This window comes from Carex rostrata, chromosome 7 (assembly GCF_964058835.1).
Source record: "Carex rostrata chromosome 7, lpCarRost1.2, whole genome shotgun sequence".
Taxonomy (NCBI): domain Eukaryota; kingdom Viridiplantae; phylum Streptophyta; class Magnoliopsida; order Poales; family Cyperaceae; genus Carex; species Carex rostrata.
In genome coordinates, this window is record NC_135924.1 from 8,849,679 (window position 1) to 8,868,850 (window position 19,172).

Here is a 19,172-nt window from a genome sequence, read left to right on the forward strand (position 1 = left end):
TCTTTATTCGTTATAATTCTTCGGATACGGATACAGATATATATATATAGAGTAAAGCTAGCGTGTGACATGCTCACCGAGAAAGTTTGGTGAGCATAACTCCAAAAGTATATCGGATCGACGTCAAATGTCAAATCCAAACCGTTGAAATCCATGTACTTCATGAGTGATGCATATACATGCAAAATTTTAAAAGTTTCGAGTTTATTTGCTACACGGTCAAGTGGTCAAAGAAATGAACATTTTATTATAAGTTATTTTATATATTCAATTTTTATTATTTCTTTGACCACTTGACCGTGTAGCAAATAAACTCGAAACTTTCAAAATTTTGCATGTATATGCATCACTCATGAAGTACATGGATTTCAACGGTTTGGATTTGACATTTGACGTCGATCCGATATACTTTTGGAGTTATGCTCACCAAACTTTCTTGGTGAGCATGTCACACGCTAGCTTTACTCATATATATATATATATATATATAATATTTTTGTAGAGGAGGGTTCAAATGCCTCCATTTTTTAAAACTTTAATAACTCAAAATTTAAAACTTAAAAGACAAAATAAAACTGTTAGATGTGATTTATATTATTTTCTCTATGTGATCATAAAAAATTATCACATTTCAATTTTGTTTTTATGTGAATCAATAAGTTCAAAAATCAACGTTTAGAAATCATCCACATTAATGTGTTTTTTACAAGCTCTTAATGACAATCAAAATAAAATTGAAATGTCATAATTTTTTACATGTGCATAAATAAAATGACGTAGATCATATCCAATGGTTTTATTTTGACTTTTGAGTTTTACATTTTGAATTATTAAAGTTTTTAAAAATGGAGGTATGGTGGAGGCACAAAAAATGAAGGCATTTGAACCCTCCTCATTTTGATATAAGTTCGTTGATTACAAAATATATATTATAATACCACAACATTAGTCACTAATCATATTATAGTGTTATATTATTCATTATGTGTGTGTGTATGCAGTTTAATAAATCATTGGTATGAATATGTAATTTAATAAATAAATTTAAGAACATATAGTACATTTGTTGTGGTTTAGGGATGTAAACGGTCGGATATGGATAGTTAAAAATCTAATTGTACTATTATCTGTTATAATTTTTCAAATACAGATATAGATAGTCTCGGATATCGATACATGTCAGATAATTTAAGTAATTTTTTGGATTCAGATACGGATGAAATCAGATAATATCGGATTCGTTTACACCCCTATCCGAATCTCATTCTATCAGGTCAGTACCTAAATGGATATGAATTCCATAATATTAGCATTCTCACAAATTTCAAGACAAATCAATATTGCTAAATTTAACAACAAAACAAAAAAAATACTATATTAATTTTCTTTAATAGTGCGATTCTATGAATCATATGCCGTGAGCCCTTTGTAGGCTCTACGTGATTTTACAAAAAAAAAAAAAATCAATTTAAAATGTCGAGAAAATATTATAAAATTGGAATATATAGGTAGACTACTAGTCAAATTTTGCAACGCATAGGTTAAATTGATCAGATATCTGAAAAAAAAATGCATATTAACTTTTCTTTTACGATTTGCGTATAGTAGAACTTAAAAAACTTCTAATAAGTTCTTAAAAAAAAAAAAAGTAATATTTGAAAATAGAGGTACCACGGAGGAGAATTGGAGACACAAAAAAACAGAGACATTTAAATCGTGATCTATATAAAAATAGAGAATATTAACAATTTTAAAAGTTTCTATGGTCACACCAGCAATTTTCTCTATAAAAGAACACAACCAACTTTTGCGAAGGGATACGTACCGCTTTTCTTGTCGCACCGAAGAGAAGATAAAAACAGAAAAGAAATAGAAAGAGAGACAGGAAGACGAGAGAGAAGCCATGGGGGGATGCAACGCAGTGTTTTGCGCGTGCATAGATCATGCGAGCATAGGAGTGGTGGAGAAATGGGGGCGGTTTCTCCGCCTGGCCACGCCGGGGCTTCACTTTTTCAATCCCTTCAAGGGGGAGTGCCTCGCTGGCGTACTCTCCACTCGTCTCTCTGCTCTCGAAGTCTGCGTCGAGACTAAAACCAAAGTATTCCGTGCTCTCTCTCTCTCTCTCTCTCATACACACCCTTTACTTCAAAACCCCGCCATTTTTATGATTTGATCCGTAATTTTGAAATATTTGAAGAAAGCGAACCATTTTCTAATTGTTTGATCAAGTATTATTTGGCGTCCATCTATTTGACACTCGTATAGGCCTCCAAGGAATCTGATTTCGCGTGTTTTGGTAAGAAGGCTCAAATCATTGCAACTCCTCTGCTTATTGATTTGACATTTTCTTTTCTGAAACAGGATAATGTGTTTGTTCAAATCGTCTGCTCTACTCAGTACAGAGTCATCAAAGAATTCGCTGATGATGCGTTCTATGAACTCCAAAATCCCAAGGAACAAATCAGGGCATATGTATTTGATGGTATGTTGATTGAAGTTCTGCAAGTTGTAGTTAAGTAATATTTAGTAGCTCAATTGACATGTCTTTTCTTAATTCAGTGGTACGCGCTCTTGTTCCAAGAATTCAACTTGATGAACTTTTTGAGCAGAAGGGTGATGTGGCTAAAGCTGTTCTTGAAGAACTTGAAAAGGTATTAATGGTTCCTTTTTGTTGAATGCCCGCGATCAATTCTCGGGGCATTTGAAATTTGACCTGCGCTTGAATTCTGTGTGCTTTGTATGCCATATTTAGTTCTGGCTTTAATATCAACAAGTTAAACAAATGAGTAAAACGATTGTTTGATCTTATTTAAGAGCACAAAATTTCAATTAACAATCAATTAATAAAAATTGCTCCATATGACCCTTATTTTTCTATAATTAATAGATTGAAGTTGGAATTATGGCATACAATCTACAGCTATGTATAGTTGACCCCATTGAAATTTTTTCTGCCTCTGCCCTGTATATTATTCATGTTTAATTTAATAATTTACATAGAAAAGCATATTATTGTTTCAGGTGATGAGAGCATATGGGTACAGCATTGAGCAGATACTAGTGGTTGACATAGTACCAGATAAATCTGTGCGTAGAGCCATGAATGAGATTAATGCAGGTATGTTATTCTCAGATCATAACATTATGTGTTTGGCTCTTCTTTAACATTGCCTTGTTGTTTATTAGTACTATTTTAAAAAATAAATAAATGAACAGCTCACAGGCTTCAGCTTGCAAGTGTATACAAAGGCGAAGCAGAGAAGGTTCTGCTGGTAAAGAAAGCCGAGGCAGAGGCTGAGGCCAAACACCTTTCTGGTGTTGGTGTGGCCAAGCAGCGTCAGGCCATAACTGAAGGTCTACGGGAAAATATCTTGAACTTTTCGCACACTGTATCAGGTACATGTTGTAAATTACTCCTAATTATTTTATGGTAGTTTCAACTTCCTAATAGTATGAACCAAATATCGTGTTGCAATTGATAGCCAACATTTCTTACATTTGTTTACTGGAAGGTACCTTTACTGTCAAATTGATATAACACTTTATAGTATGTGGCAATATAATAAATAAATGTGCTTAACTTTTGAAAATTAATCCTCAGAAATGGACTAGTGATATATACAGATGATTATTTGATAACTCTAAAGGTTGGGCTTTTGGCAGGTACTACCGCTAAGGAGGTGATGGATCTGATAATGGTCACTCAGTACTTTGACACCATAAAAGACCTCGGTGACTCATCAAATAAGACCACTGTCTTTATTCCACACGGGCCTGGCCATGTCAAGGACATCAGTGATCAGATCCGTAATGGTGTTATGGAAGCACAGAGCATTTAATATACGGCTCAGTTGGAGGAGGCCATATTTCACTTTCAAAGGAGTTCGGCAAATAAGTTTTGTGATGGTTCAGCCATTTACTGCTTTGTAGATGGTGGCTTTTTCTCCCTTTTTCTATATTGCTTTAGTCTCTAGTGACGAAGATTGGACACGTTAGTCATTTGTTTTGTGTTTTTCTTATAAATGTTTTGATGTTATTGGGTTGATTTTGAGTATCTGTGACATCTTTTACTGTTTATTTGATTATTTGTCTATGTTCTAGCATAGGAATTTTCATTATAATAGTGGGGTCCGGAGAAGGGAATTTCTAGGCAGCCTTCCCCTTGCAGTTTGCAAGGAGGCTGATTCGAACCCAGGACCTACAGGACACAAATGGATTGAACAATAATAATATAGAAATTAATTAAAACATATTTCGAAAGCAATAGGTTGAACAATTTTTTGTTGCCTAGTAATTGTTCGAAGTTCTATTATGGAAGGGTGACATGAAATCTTTGGCAAATCTTTTGTTTTCCATTTTTTATTTAAATAATGAATAAAAAGGAGAGTAAGAGCACCTATATCCCTGATATTATTAGAGTTTCTAATATGATGTTGCAGTTTCTAATTCAATTTGAGAGATGTAGAAGAGTTTCTTATTTAGAAACTATGCAGGAAAGTTTCTTAATAAGAAAATGTTTATAAACTCTATGCTGTCTAAATTAATTTATAATAAATGATTGGCTCAAATTATTTCTCCTTTTTTAATTTATTACTGATGTGACTTAATAGAAACTCTAAAATTAATTTTAGGGATGTGAGAGTTTACAAACTTTAAAGACCTTAATTTCTAAAAAGTGATTACCAGTTATTTAGAAACTCATTTGAGTTGCTAGGATGTAGATGCTCTAAGAGTTGTATTTATATAATCTATACATGGCGTAATCAGAAAGCTACCATTATCTCTTATATATAAGTTGTTTGACACTGTTTGTAAAATCACAGGAGGTTTGATGGCATGATCTAGGGGAGTTATGTGAGGCAAAGCTGGAGAAGAAGATAATTTGAGGTCAAATAAAACTCTAAATCATCTTCTTACCTGTGTTAACTGAGAGGCATAAAAATGACAATTTTTCTATTACAAACAGTTTTGCTTGTTTCTAGATCGCAGATAAGATCATGAAAGTTTTTTCAGTAAGATGTTAACATTTTAAATTATGTCTGAATATAATTTTACTGTCATGTAAACGAACATTTGCCAGATTAATGGCAATGGAAGAATTTTTACCTGGTTCTACATGAACTAACTTTTTTGAAAAGTTTAGAAAAAATAAACACTAGTCTTTGGAACCAGCAAGTATTTCTATCCTAATTGTTACCTAAAATTGGACATCGCACTCTAGCGCTTCTCATTTCATTTTCCTGAATTCTCGCTCCCCAAAGAAAGAAAATGCAATAAAGCACTAAAAATAAACAAAAGCTTCAATCAAATGAAGTATTCTTTTATTCTGGTTAGAAGATCTTTTTATCAGAAAAAAAAAGTAGGAGGAAGAACAGAAAAAAGAAGAAGATAAAGGACATGTCAGGTTCAGGTTCAGATTTTTCGTTCGGCAGCAATGAAGAATACAAAACATTTCGCCAAATCTCCAGAGACCGTGAGTATAAAAATTTGCAGGTAAAATAATACTTCAGATAAAATGCTAATTGGTTAACAAGCAGCATGTATTTCTTGCAGGGATATTAAATGAGATGCTTAAGTCGCCCAAAGTGCAATCAAAAACACCTTGGAAGGTATATTTGAGTTGTATTGCATTACATTGATACAAGTTTTTTTGGATAGTGTAATTGAGTATTTTCCTTAAAAAAAAATAACTCTTATTGTAGATGTTTACTTCCAGGTGCTAATTATGGATAAATTTACGGTCAAAATTATGTCATACTTATGCAAGATGGCAGATATTACGGATGCTGGAGTTTCATGTAAGTTAATTAATATTCTTTTTTTCCCCTTCTGGAAGTACAAATTTAGAGCTTGTTAAAAAATTCGTTAATTTGCAGTGGTAGAAGATCTTTACAAAAGAAGAGAACCTATGACTTCTATGGATGCAATATACTTTGTCCAGCCACTGAAAGAAAAGTAGACCTTCTATCTATCTATTTAATTATTTAATCATTATTTCTTTCTATGTACCAGCTGGTACATACCAATACACCCATAGGCCCATGCGTTTTTTTTTGAGTAAATGTTGGTTGTCAAGCTACCCATGTGGTGTGTTATCTTGTCAATAAAAGAAAAATAAGAAAATAAAATCGAGTTAATATCCATGCTTGCTGTTACTACTCAGTGCTGAAAAATATTGACACAATGATATCTCTAAATTAATACAAACATTTCATTTTCATTTATTTGCAGTGTCATCATGCTGCTTTCTGACATGTCAGGAAGATGTCCATTGTACAAAAAGTATGTTCTTAAATGACCTAATTGCAGCTCAGAAATATTTAACTTAAGATTGTTAGTTTAAAAAAATATTCATTTTTTCAGGGCATTTATATTCTTTAGCTCTCCAGTCCCCAAGGAACTGGTGGCCTACATAAAAAATGACACAAGCATCATACCCCGAATAGGTGCCCTAAGTGAGGTTAATCTCAGCTTTATATTACAATGAGAACTCCATATCAAATGTTATATCCCTTTGGTGTACTTCTCTTTTCTGTCTTTCTTTTTTCTTTTTTTAACTATACTTTCTGTCAAATGGCAGATGAATTTGGAGTACTTTGCTGCCGATACTCAGGTAACTTACTGATCATTTTGTGAGAAGGAAAATTTTATAAGTTAAAATTCTTAAATCATTGCATTTAATGTGACACAACTTTATAGGGATTTGTCACCGACCATGATATGGCATTGGAAGACTTATTTGGAGAGGATGCCGAAAAATCACGTTTTTACAATGATTGTATAAATGCCATGGCCACTCGCATTGGCACTGCCTTGGCTTCTCTAAAGGTTTGCTTGTAAAATGATTAATTAGTATATAATTATATATGTTTTCTCATTTAGTAACAGATCTTAAAAAAAACATATGATGAAAAAAGAAAATTTAAATCGGTAATATATGCTACGAGAACCACATTGCTGATCTTTAATCAAACTAATAAATTATAAAGGTTATAGTTTGCCTCTCTTGTTCCAATATTGAATTTCAATGCTATACAACAAAGATAAAATATCTGGCTCACCCATGCATTTCGACCAGGGTTGCTAACCATTAGTGGGGCGATACACTTCAATCATTATTGTATTTGTCTAAAAGTAAGAAGTGGCACTTCTCGCAATACCAATTCTTGTTTCGAGTGATTTTATTGAATATCCAGTAACTCTTTTCTCTTCATGGATGGTACAAATGGTTATTAGGAGTTTCCGACTGTGCGGTACCGAGCTGCAAAAGCAACAGATGGTGACTTGACACCACATGACTTGGTACCAACGAAGCTAGCAGCTGCAGTATGGGATATTGTTTTAAAATTTAAATCAACAATTCCTGATTATCCCCAGAGGGAGACGTGCGAGTTACTTATCTTGGACCGATCTGTAGATCAGGTTCATCTCTCTTCTTCAGAAAAGACAACTTTTTCTGTTATGCTTCACAAATACTATGATAAATCCTTTTGTTTTGCTCTGGATGACATCTGAGAAATGTACTTTTTGTGTTCTTATAATCGTAGATAGCTCCAGTTATTCATGAATGGACTTATGATGCCATGTGCCATGACTTGCTAGACATGGACGGGAACAAATATGTGCATGAGGTATGTATAACTAAATTACTTGTTTGATTATTTCTCATAATTTTCTTTTGATATATCTCATTTTTTTTTTCTGAAGGTACAAAACAATAATGGATCAACTGAAAGGAAGGAGGTTATTTTGGAAGAGCAAGACCCAATTTGGGTTGAACTTAGACATACACATATAGGAGATGTGAGTCATCTGATATAATAATATGAAATAATGCTTTATATTTCATTGAAATGTTAATCTTCAATTTCCATTTACAGGCTATTGTAAGAGTGACAGATAAGTTCGACAATTTTGTTGCAAAGAACAAAGCAGCTCAAATTCAGAGCATGGGGAAGTATGTATTTTATATTATAAAATCAATTAATAAGTAAGAAAGACATCCCAGCGCTAAAACATCTATTAATTTCTCTATTTTTATTAGAGATGGAGGTGAGATCTCAACCAAGGATCTTCAAAAGGTTGTACAATCCTTGCCACAATATACTGAGCAAAAGGAAAGATTATCCCTCCATGTAGAGGTCAGCTCCTATCTTCTCTTTGGATTTTGTCAATTATAGATTTTGTAATTGATAGTAAATTTTTAACAGATCGAAATTGAACCAGATTGCAGGAAAACTATTTGATATAGTTGATAAAACAGGGCTCAAAGAGCTGGGTAAGTTGGAGCAAGATCTTGTATTTGGAGATGCTGGTGCAAAAGAAGTTATTACTTTTCTAAGGGTCAAACAGGTAATTGCACGACCCAAACAACTTGCTGCCCAAAATCTGTCTGAATAGAGAAAACTTTGTCATTTAGGTATTTGAAGTGCCAAAACTCAATGTAGAGCCCTCCATTATAGTGCAAAAGGTTCATTAAAATACTCCACTATTATTACACAAATACCATGTGGGAACAGTTATTGAAATGTGAAATAAGATGTTTGATAGACTGATAAAATTCATTCGATAACTAATTTATAGTTTACATTGGTAATGTAGGATCTGAATCCTGAAAACAAACTGAGGTTGCTCTTGATTTATGCAATAGCATATCCGGAGAAGTTTGAAGGTGACAAAGGGGAAAAATTGATGCAGGTTATCTAGTTATCTTCTTATTCATGAATACGTACTGACATTAAATCAAATTCAAGTTTTTAACTCTTTCTGCTCTATTATGTATTTCAGCTAGCCAAGCTCTCTCGAGAAGACATGAGAACGATAAATAATGTTAGACACTTGGGGGGATTCAATAAAAAAAGGGCACCAGGAGGTGCTTTCTCTCTTAAATTTGATGTTCAAAAGGTATATTGGCCTAATATATTATTATGTTTGCAATTAAATTGAGGATATCATCTTTTGTGCTTGACATGAATTTCGAAAATTTACTAGAAGAAAAATGCTACCAGAAAAGAAAGGACCGAGGGAGAGGAGCTAAATTACCAATTGTGGCGGTTCTATCCACTTGTCGAGGTACTAATTATTTTGCATCATGCTACCTTAGGAAGACGTATTAGACTTGAGTTTTTTGGAGGTTGATAAGTGTTAGAGAAGTTAAGAGTTAAACTGTAGTTAGAAAAGGAACATTACTGAACGTAAATACAGATGTATTGGAAAACCAGATGCACATTTGATGGAGACCTTAACTGTAACTGAATGCACATTTGAAAATTTTAAAGTTAAAATCATATTTTATTTTACTTCAGGAGTTGGTGCTTCGACTTAGTGCAGGAGACTTGTCACAACAAGAGTACCCGTGCATGAATAAGCCAAGCCCAAGCCCAAGTGCTAATGCTACCCCACCTAGTGGGAGTGTGCGTACCACTCATGCAGATCCACCTAGCTCACTCCGACCGACCCAATCTCAGCCAGCCATCTCTAGGAGGTCCCGGAGGACCCCTTCTTGGGCTACTAAGGCTGGTTCAGATGATGGTTCTTCCAGGTAGTGTAATTTGATGGATGCTGAGCCAATACTACAGAAAGATAACCTACCAAGCCTTACCAAGCCTTACCAATTTGGTACTAACCAATCACAAGCCTCAATATTAAGCATCAATATGGTATTAATGAAAAGAAAATATCAGTCTGGCGCATGGTCTTTTGGAATAACACAGCCGTATAAAATCCCTTCATGCTATTACTGTCGAAATGGTGATTACAGACGCTCAAAGTGGCACATCGATAATTGCACTAATGTGGACTTGAATCCATGACCTATTGGTTATAATCTTTACTATGTCAGTACCTGAGAAACGAGGCCTCTGCATCCATTTTCATATGTCACTTTTAAATGACTTCTATGGTAGAATAAAACTCCAAATAGAATTTTGTATATTATTGAGAGAACAAATAAATTTTGTATTTATGCAGTGATTCAGTTTTGAGGCATGCCTCGAGCGAATTCAACTTGAGGAGGATGGGTAAGAGAATAATTGTATTTATGATTGGTGGGGCCACTCGATCTGAGGTACCTATTCCTTACATATTTATAATGGTTTTGACAAAATGAAATTTTAATATTTTATATAATTCCCTTTTTTCAAACACTTCCATATTCTTTGCTCAGTTGCGTGTGGCTCACAAATTAACCTCAAAACTTCAAAGAGAAGTCATACTTGGGGCCACTAGTCTGGACGATCCGCCTATGTTTATTACAGTAAGCCGATGAAATTTTGTTTCTATTAATTTGTTCTTGATTGTTCTCACTAGCTGTTGTCATTCCTTACTGGTAAACCCATTTTTGGTTTTATAATTTATGCTGTAGAAATTGAAGATGCTGAAGACTCCAGAAGTTGCGGTAGATAAACACCGGATGTAGATTGTTTAAGCTATACGCCGAGAGATTATCTACTGTTTCATGTGTCTAAGGTTGGTTAGATACTCCCTGCAAATATCTTGAACTATTTTTAACTATCCAACATGTAGATGTAATTAGTTACGGAAGTCCTTCTAACCCTGAGTATCGTATGAATTTAAACAAGAGAACTCTACTCTTATTCATGGTAGTACCTAATTGGTTAAATATTGGTAAATAATTTCTTTTGTAATTAGTGAAGTTTGTACAATGATACCATTGTTAGTTGGTCAAGGGTTAAAAAAGAGTTTGTTCATTTGAGGCCTCCACGATTAGGATGCTTCCAGCAGATATAATTTCTTGCATCATTCTGTGATTATATATTTTTTGTGTGGAATTGTTCCTATTATATATTTATTGTGGAGATAACCTCTGCGATTATAATTTAGAGTTTTCTTCATTTCATTGTGACTTGATTTTAATTTGTATGCGATTTTACCTGAAAAAAAAGTATGTTTGAAAAATGCTTGACAAATGTATATAGTTCAGGGGGCAATTCAAGTGTCACGTTCAACTTTTACCTATAAATTTATGAAGTTAATTAATTTCTTTATTGATGTCTTTATCTACCATATATTTGCCTTTATGTATGGATCATTGGAATTTATTATCTCTTCACTAATTGAAACAAATTGGTATTAATATTCTATTGATGAATTTTTGAAACCATAGAATGAAATCAACATCTCCAATATTTTACTTTCTAAAATTATCTCACTTTCAATATTTTGGAGCAGATTTTAATTTATATTATAATAATATATTATGTGAGATGTTTAAGAAATTATAATTATATTTAAATATAAAGAATTCCTCAAATACTTGTAAGTTGCGACATGTACTCGTTTCGGATCCGGGCTCGCCTCGAATCTGAACCGGACCTGATAATCTACAAACAAGTTACAAATATCTATCTACCCGGAACCGAAAAATTGGATCCGAAAATATCTACAGATAGATAGGTATTTGAAACCGATCCAGACCCCATTTGAAACTAACAAGTATATGGCTCAAAATTCGGACCTAAACACTTTTGGGTACGGATTCAAATATAATAGTATCTGGACCTTATCTAATCCGATAACACCTCTAGACTTAATTAATTAATTCAAATTAGCAACTATTTCATGTTTTGAACATATTACTAAAAACAAAAAACAAATATAACTCACTAAGAGCAACTATTCTCACTTCATCCAAGCATACTATACTATGACACCGAATTTATCATGACAATCGTAAAAGATAAATTTTAAATTTAAGATCTATAAAATGCAGATATTCTTCTATTTTTTTATGATACATTTCGGTCAATTGAAAAATCATTTAGTCTTTTATTAAATAATTTAAAATTGCATATGTATAAGGAAAAAAATAAAGTAAAAAAAAAATATTCTACAACCCCATTTTTATTCTTCTTTTTATGTGGTTCATTCAATATCTCAAAGTAATAATAACAAAATAAAAATAAATAACATAATTGTTATCATTATGTAATCATTGAGCCAATCAATAATTATGAGAGTATATACTCCGACTTAATATTTGATTCTAATATTCTAAATAGAGTAAAATAGAAATAAGTGACATATTACCATTAAGCCAATCACTAGTTTCCGCAATACATATAATGTTTGTAATACAATTTCAATGCACACTTAAATGTTAGTATGGCTAATATAATATCAGTGTCATTTCAGTTTATATAACACTAACTCCAAAATCTATCAAATCGAGTTCAAATGGTGAATCCAAACTGTTCAAACCGATCTATTTCATTAGTTGTGCGTTTACATGTAAAATTTATAAGTTTTTGAGTTTATTTGATATCAAGTCAAGCGGTCAAATGTTTGTGTTTCTAAGTTAATTTTAATACATTCATTTTTTAATTTTTTTTGCAGCTTGATTTGATACTAAAATAATTCGAAAATATAAAAAGTTTGCATGTAAACGCATCACTCATAAAGTAAATTAGTTTGAACGGTTTGGATTCACCATTTGAACTCAATTTGATAGGGTTTTGAAATTGGTGTTATATAGATTAAAATGACACTAATGTTATATTAGCCATACTCCTTAAATATTTATCCACAAAGACTACATTGAGCATGCCATACATTTGGGCTTACAATGACCATGAATGATCCAAGAATTCATATCACCTAAAAGTAACTCAAATTTTGAGTTTATATCCAGACCGTAAAATACAACATGAATATAAGGCTCACGTCCATTTCGCCGCGGCCGAGTTGGTATGAATTTTAATCGGATGGTCCAAATCCAAACTCAAAGTTTGAGTTATAGACCCAGACTCGTTATATTTTATAAAACAATGATAAAATTTGGACATAATTTTATCGTTTATTGAATTTTGCACTTCCATTGATATAATTAATGATTATTATTGAACGATTGTCCTTCTGGTTTTATGATTTTTTTTATAAAATTAGCAGCGCACAAATTGCACCTCAAATCAAGAATATATATGACCGTGGAGTAAACTTTATAGTCCACGGTTAAGCTGTCAATAGAGACAAAATATAGCAAGTAACATAGTATTCTGAGTTCTCACGGAGTAAATTAAATTCTCTTCCAGACTTGTCAACTTCCTGAACACTTGTTGAACTGGATTTGGAGTTCGAACAGGATTACAGAAAAGAGGATATTTAGTGTGGTTCCCATTGCTCAGCGATTTGTTCCTGGATTTTCTGCACGAAATTCCGCAAGAGAATCGGACTATACTTTTCGTTTTCGGGAAACAAATCTGCTGTTAATCGAAATGAATAACAGGAACCTGTTATTCAGATCTCAACCGTTGATCATAGTGGAATTCGCGCATGAAAAGTTTCTTCATTCAGATTGGTGCATTTAAAAGTTTGAACGGATGAGATCGGAATAACAGGTTCCTGTTATTTCTTAGTAATAACAGCGTATCTATTTCCATTTCCATACTTTTCGAGGCTTCTCGAATGCAGTGTATATCCTCTGAGATATCTCATATTTTGCGTGACCGACGTAGCCAGTGCTTATTCGCCGAAATTTTTAAAATTACCATTTTATAAAAAATGTTAAACCAAAACACCAGTTCTGGCTGTTTTTTACAAAAATCGCATGGCCGCTTGCCCTGGAAGCGGCCACATGGAGCTTGGCCGCTTTGGAGGGAAGCGGGCACCTATTATGGGCCGCTTTGGGGGCCAGCGGCCACTGTTCATTTTTTTTTTTTTTTTTTTTTTTTTGAAAACAGAATTTTATTTTTATTATTTGTATTAAAATATTAGAAATGTTGAACATATTTCTTTGAAAATAGATGAAATACAATATAATTTGATTTATTAGAAAGACTGCAACAAATAACGCGGATCAATTTTTTTCAGGCCGGATTTTTCGCGGTTGTAAGAAAAATTAATATATTTCTTTATGTGTTATTGGAAAATAATAAAAATACTTAGATTCTGAGTTATTGATCCCGGTTCAAAATTCACTTCTAGGTAATACAAAAAATATTATGATCCTTCTAGTACATTTAATTTTTAAAAAGTTGTATCTATTTTTAGAATTATTTTTAATATGAAAGTAATTTAGTATGGACAAATCAGGTTGTGACACATCATAATTATGATAAATTGGACCATCTAAATTGTGACGCATCATAACATATGCAAAGAAAGGTTTGCACGCCCATGCAATTGAGCCATCTAAAGTGTATTTACTTTCCTCTTAATGTGTAACACTTGGAAGTTCGGAACCTTTGATGACAAAAACAGAAATAGACAGGTTTGCATCAACTTTATACGAGCGTGCCAATTTGCACTCACTGGTGGTTGCTTAATTGGTTTCTAGTCTATTCAGCTTTTAACCGAATTAGAAAACTTTGAACTAATTGTTTCAGTTTTTTTTTTTTTTTTTTTTTTTTTTTTTTTTTTTGAAATGAACTAGTTTGGTTCAATTTTTAATCTATTTCGGTTTTTCTATTAATTGGTTCGATTAATATTATGATCCTTCTAGTTCGAAATGAACTAGTTTCGGTTTTTCTATTAAGGATCATAATGCACTAGAAGGATCATAATATTTTTAAAAATAGATATAACTTTTTATAAATTAAATGTATTAGAAAGATCACAATATTTTCTGGATTACCTAGAAGTGACTTTTGAACCGGGATCAATAACTCAAAATCTAAGTATTTTTATTATTTTCCAATAACACATAAAGAAATATATTAACTTTTCTTACAGCCACGAAAAATCCGGCCTGAAAAATATTGATCCGGTTATTTGTTGCAGTCTTTCTAATAAATCAAATTATATTGTATTTCATCTATTTTCAAAGAAATATATTCAACATTTCTAATATTTTAATACAAACAATAAAAAAAAAAATCTGTTTTCAAAAAAAAAAAAAAAAAAAAAAAAAAAAAATTAATGAACAGTGGCCGCTGGCCCCCAAAGCGGCCCATAATAGGTGCCCGCTTCCCTCCAAAGCGGTCAAGCTCCATGTGGCCGCTTCCAGGGCAAGCGGCCATGCGATTTTTGTAAAAAACAGCCAGAACTGGTGTTTTGGTTTAACATTTTTTATAAAATGGTATATTTAAAAATTTCGGGCTTATTCGGGATAGCGCAAGGGGCCAGTATTACTTGAGCTTTGAGATTCGTGCAGAATTGTATTTGAACTGTTCAGATTTTCCAAAAAATCATTCAAAATATGAGATATCTCAGAGGACGCGAATTCTCTCGAATGGGTTAATGAAGCTTCCTTTTTTCTCTCTTCGTTTTCATTGAATGCTCAAACCCTAGCTAGAAGTTTCGTGATACATCCTTTAATCTCCACGCATCTACAAATCAGACTATCGGTAGTTTCGTGGTCTAAAATTTAGCCTACTTTCTCAGAATTCCAGGTTTATTTTCTGTTTTTGCTTTTTTTTTTGGTATTCTTCAATCCGAACAATTATCGAAAAAGAAACTTAAATTTAGGATCGTCTGCGCAGATATAATTACTTGAGCTAAGCCTTGTCTGGTGGTCTATCTTTCCCGCTTCATGAATTATATGATTTATTTTTCCTATGCATCTAATCTCGCCAAAATTCTATTGTGGTTCAAATTGGATTACATTTTACTTTAGATAGAATTCCGTTCGAGAATTAAATATCTTCATTTTTTAGTTACAAAGGAAATGGAGAGGGGGCAAGGAGGCCGTGGCGATTTTGGATTTGGTGATCCCTTTGGTGGGTTTGGACGCGGGTTTGGCAGACCAAGCTTTTTTCCAAGCTTATTTGGTGGTCAGGACCCGTTTGACGACCCGTTCTTCTCCCAGCCCTTTGGGAGCATGATGGGTCCTAGCATGTTTGGGCCGAGCATGATGGGTCCTAGCATGTTCGGGCCGAGCATGTTTGGTCGAATGCAGACCCCGTTTGATGAGCTTCACCATTCAAATTTCATTGAGCAGGCTCCTGCAACTAATAATTCTAGAGGAATAGTGATCAGAGAGCTTGATGAAGAGGAGCATGGTGAGGCGGCGAGAAATGGAGGGGGGAGGTTGACTGGAGAGCCTCATGTTCAAGAGCCTGACGAAGAAATAGAAGGTAAGCTTATTGTATTGTGGAGATTGTGATGATATTTTCTAGTACTGTGGTCCTGTATATTGTTTAATCTAAACGGGCAATAATTATTATTCCCTTAGTAGTACATATGTCTGAATAGTCAACACGAGGGGTAAATTTGTAACGTCGAACCTTTGTTTGTCCTTTTTTTTGGTAAGATTGATTAAGATGACAGATGTGGTACATAAGCCTAATTTCCAAATTTCTTTTTGTGTGTTATTTTCAGAGGAGAGTGGAGAGCAAGTGCAGTTCGCAAGCAGATCTAACGTGGCTAACTATGGTGAACAGCCTCGGGCCCGCAGTTACTCTTTTCAGAGCTCTAGGGTGACTTATGGTGGTGTTAATGGAGCTTATTATAACTCTTCTACAACTAGGAGAAGCGGCAGTGATGGGGTAGGTTATTGGTACTACTTAAAAGCCAAAATCATTATACTCATGCAAAATTCATTAGTGAGGCATAGATGAGTGTAAAAATCTCAAGCAAATAGTCAATAGAAGAATTTTATTGCTTGGGTTTAACATGATATTTTAAGGCTATACAATAATACACTCTGAATTTCCCTCCCCGCTGAAGATATATTTAATGATGTGTATGTACTTCCATGTAGATTTCTATGGAGGAGAGTAGGGAAGCAGACACCACCACTGGGAAAGCGACACATAGGGTCTCTCGTGGAATTCATGATAAGGTAATTTCGGGACACTCATAATAGGCTTGTTCACTATATGTTTTTGTTGCAAGTTTTAGCAGTCTTGAGTGGTAGCATTTGTAACGTAAGAAGTGGTTTTTGATCCTGGTAATATTTGGAAGTAGTCCCCAAAGAATATCAGTTGGACATCTGTACTATACAGCATCAAGTATGCTTGTCGATATTTGGTTATTAAAACAATTTGATTACTTTATTTCCAGGGTCATTCGGTAACTAGGAGGCTGAATTCTGATGGCCGCGTAGACACTGCTCAAATGCTGCACAACCTTGAAGAAGGTTGATTATATTTTTTTATTCATATTGTGAAATACTTATTCCTGTTTTTTATTGTCTACTGTTTTGCTGAGAATATCTCCCCTGTTTCTATTTTGCGATATGCCACTTCAGATGAGTTGCCCAAGTTCGAAGAAAATTGGAGAGGCAATGCGAGACAACATTTGCCAGAATGGAACCATGATACAAATCATGGTGGCCATGGTGGTAAGTTTGCTAGTTTCTTTGCACTTCAATATTTACTAATGGCACTAACTATTGACATAGAATGTAGTTACTATTGGATGGGAGGCAATTTACCATTAATGAACTTGTTGTATATCATATCATTTGTGACGGTATACCTTTTCTGCCATAAAATCTCGTTTATAAATTCTGTTTCATTTAAGGCGGGCTCTCATGTATAGTCTACTAAAATCTTAAAGTAGATACTAGTACTTTGAAAAGTGAAAATATTTTGCTATCCCTCCAAAACTAAGCTGTTGAAAATTTCTGCACATTAACCCTTTCTCTAAAACTAGTACTTATGGAATGACCCTTCTGCCCTCATATTATCGATAGTTCTCGTTTCCCTCTCCTCTTACCTTTTTTCTCTCTGTTTCTCGTTGTAGAAAAACCCCTCCCCCTCCAAGAGATCTTACTAAATGTGTTTCCTAATATATTGTTTTTAGTTTCTTTTCTAAAAGTTTATTATAAAAATATAAAAATAATTAAATATTTATTTACTATATGAGACCAGAAAAGATAGTCTAATAGATAATGTTTGGTCTTGAATAATATATAGTTGCATTCTGGAAGTTGGGCAAAGAGAAGAATATTAAAGATTTTGGTATGTTTTGGAAATTAATCTGGGAGTTCTCGAGTTTTTTAAAATTAAAATAAGATATTTTCAGTTTTCCTTTGGGCCAATTTGATATTGAAGCTCTGAAAGAGAAATTTTGAGTGTCATTTTTTGTATGGTTATTTCTCAGTGATTGAAACATGTAATGTAGAGAGTTTGAAAGGGTATACATACAATTTTGCCTATATTGTTAACTTCTAGTGGCTAGCAGTATCACTTTTGTTTCTCATGCAGTTATTAGTAATCTTGCTACTCATGCCTCATCAGCCCTCTAATATTAAAGACACAATTAATGTATACTGATTTTATTTTGGATAGGAGGTGGTGGGCCCATCAGGAGAGATCGACACGCAGGAAGGGTTAATGCACTTCCCCTCACTGAACAGAGCCGTGGGGCTAGCGGAAGTGGGTCCTCACGCACTCATATTGTACCCATTTCTTAATCACATGAGAACACATAGATGTTTTATATAAACACGAGTCTGTTGCCATGGCTTGCTATTGTGATGTAATTGTTGTTAGTATCGTATGTATTAGTGAAGTTCGTATGTTTAAACCACAGAGAAACTGACAGTTCTAAATTTGATCTTATGTTTAATGAATACATTGATGATTATTATTAGAGCATGTATGGTGTAATTGAAGTAAGATGGTTTCTGTTAATCTCATGCAATTTTGGTCTTGCCTCTAAATAGTTGTGCTGCATAATGGTGTCCCCAGCTGCAATGTCTGTTTAAACTTCTCAAGTCTTTGAATTATTGAAGTTAAAAGCAAGTCTTGGTTATGGTAACTGCGTTGTGTGTTGTTTTTGGTGCCGGGACGCATGCGAGACATCCTTTTGTTTCCATTATGATCAAGAAGAAGTATGTTTTGGAAAATAACAATTCGAAGTATAACAAGAGCTTTGGTTTTTACTGTGTAGAAGTATATACGCATTATGATCTCTTAGTTGGACTTGGTTGAGTAGAGGTGTGAAAGAAGACTTGTCGAAGATTATAAATTTTTTTTGTGAATATTAAATAGTTAGATAGTTTGACATTCAATTTTTATTGAAAAAAAAGGAAAAGAATACAAAGTACTTACTCGAAGGTTTATATCTATTCTGAATTTCTTTGAGGAAAATAAAACAGATTTTGCTTCTTTGGAGAAAATCGTCGTCTTGCTAGAGAATAGAGATGCACTATTTTAGTATGCAACATGTTAAAATGTGCAGAGAGGTGTGCACATGAGTTTAAACTTTGGTTAAGGCACTGCTGAGAAAGCTGCTGGGAAAAGATTGATGTTTTTATGTTTTTTGTT

General features: G+C 33.6%; 4 protein-coding genes across 7 annotated transcripts in view; all 4 read left to right on the plus strand.

Moving 5' to 3' along the window:
• Window positions 1-19,172, plus strand: part of LOC144557485 (pre-mRNA-splicing factor of RES complex protein) — a 68,807-nt gene that overhangs the window by 9,644 nt on the left and 39,991 nt on the right. The window lies entirely within an intron of this gene.
• LOC144557259 (SPFH/Band 7/PHB domain-containing membrane-associated protein family) lies at window positions 1,822-4,098 on the plus strand. The gene is made up of 6 exons (XM_078305806.1): window positions 1,822-2,098; window positions 2,362-2,482; window positions 2,560-2,651; window positions 3,022-3,118; window positions 3,217-3,396; window positions 3,664-4,098. The coding sequence occupies exons 1-6, from the start codon at window positions 1,904-1,906 to the stop codon at window positions 3,837-3,839; spliced, it is 861 nt and encodes a 286-aa protein (XP_078161932.1). The 5' UTR covers window positions 1,822-1,903; the 3' UTR covers window positions 3,840-4,098.
• On the plus strand, window positions 4,740-10,806 carry LOC144557260 (putative protein transport Sec1b). 2 transcript variants are annotated; one of them, XM_078305807.1, is made up of 21 exons: window positions 4,740-5,473; window positions 5,554-5,609; window positions 5,717-5,798; window positions 5,877-5,955; window positions 6,232-6,282; window positions 6,364-6,460; window positions 6,581-6,613; window positions 6,700-6,828; window positions 7,237-7,422; window positions 7,548-7,631; window positions 7,708-7,803; window positions 7,881-7,957; window positions 8,045-8,141; window positions 8,227-8,352; window positions 8,602-8,697; window positions 8,788-8,904; window positions 8,992-9,072; window positions 9,306-9,541; window positions 9,970-10,066; window positions 10,166-10,255; window positions 10,364-10,806. In XM_078305807.1, exons 1-21 carry the CDS (start codon window positions 5,398-5,400, stop codon window positions 10,415-10,417), a joined length of 2,040 nt encoding a protein of 679 aa, XP_078161933.1. In that variant the 5' UTR covers window positions 4,740-5,397; the 3' UTR covers window positions 10,418-10,806. The 2 variants fall into 2 exon arrangements, with proteins under 2 accessions (XP_078161933.1, XP_078161934.1); XM_078305808.1 differs by having other exon boundaries at window positions 5,402-5,473; window positions 5,703-5,798.
• On the plus strand, window positions 15,182-18,536 carry LOC144556795 (uncharacterized). 3 transcript variants are annotated; one of them, XM_078305242.1, is made up of 8 exons: window positions 15,206-15,347; window positions 15,612-15,771; window positions 15,802-16,031; window positions 16,276-16,442; window positions 16,658-16,738; window positions 16,960-17,035; window positions 17,147-17,239; window positions 18,192-18,536. In XM_078305242.1, exons 2-8 carry the CDS (start codon window positions 15,623-15,625, stop codon window positions 18,314-18,316), a joined length of 921 nt encoding a protein of 306 aa, XP_078161368.1. In that variant the 5' UTR covers window positions 15,206-15,347; window positions 15,612-15,622; the 3' UTR covers window positions 18,317-18,536. The 3 variants fall into 3 exon arrangements, with proteins under 3 accessions (XP_078161366.1, XP_078161368.1, XP_078161367.1); XM_078305240.1 differs by having other exon boundaries at window positions 15,182-15,347; window positions 15,612-16,031; XM_078305241.1 differs by having other exon boundaries at window positions 15,207-15,347; window positions 15,620-16,031.

Bases quoted from the DNA above. Each gene is read 5' to 3' on its own strand.
- LOC144557260 (XM_078305807.1), top strand. From the start codon at position 5,398: ATGTCAGGTTCAGGTTCAGATTTTTCGTTCGGCAGCAATGAAGAATAC. The intron at 5,956-6,231 runs GTAGACCTTCTA...ATTTATTTGCAG, and splicing joins GTCCAGCCACTGAAAGAAAA to TGTCATCATGCTGCTTTCTG. The intron at 7,804-7,880 runs GTGAGTCATCTG...TTCCATTTACAG, and splicing joins GACATACACATATAGGAGAT to GCTATTGTAAGAGTGACAGA.
- LOC144557259 (XM_078305806.1), top strand. From the start codon at position 1,904: ATGGGGGGATGCAACGCAGTGTTTTGCGCGTGCATAGATCATGCGAGC. The intron at 2,099-2,361 runs GTATTCCGTGCT...TTTCTGAAACAG, and splicing joins GCGTCGAGACTAAAACCAAA to GATAATGTGTTTGTTCAAAT. The intron at 2,652-3,021 runs GTATTAATGGTT...TTATTGTTTCAG, and splicing joins TTCTTGAAGAACTTGAAAAG to GTGATGAGAGCATATGGGTA.
- LOC144556795 (XM_078305240.1), top strand. From the start codon at position 15,623: ATGGAGAGGGGGCAAGGAGGCCGTGGCGATTTTGGATTTGGTGATCCC. The intron at 16,443-16,657 runs GTAGGTTATTGG...ACTTCCATGTAG, and splicing joins GGAGAAGCGGCAGTGATGGG to ATTTCTATGGAGGAGAGTAG. The intron at 16,739-16,959 runs GTAATTTCGGGA...CTTTATTTCCAG, and splicing joins CTCGTGGAATTCATGATAAG to GGTCATTCGGTAACTAGGAG.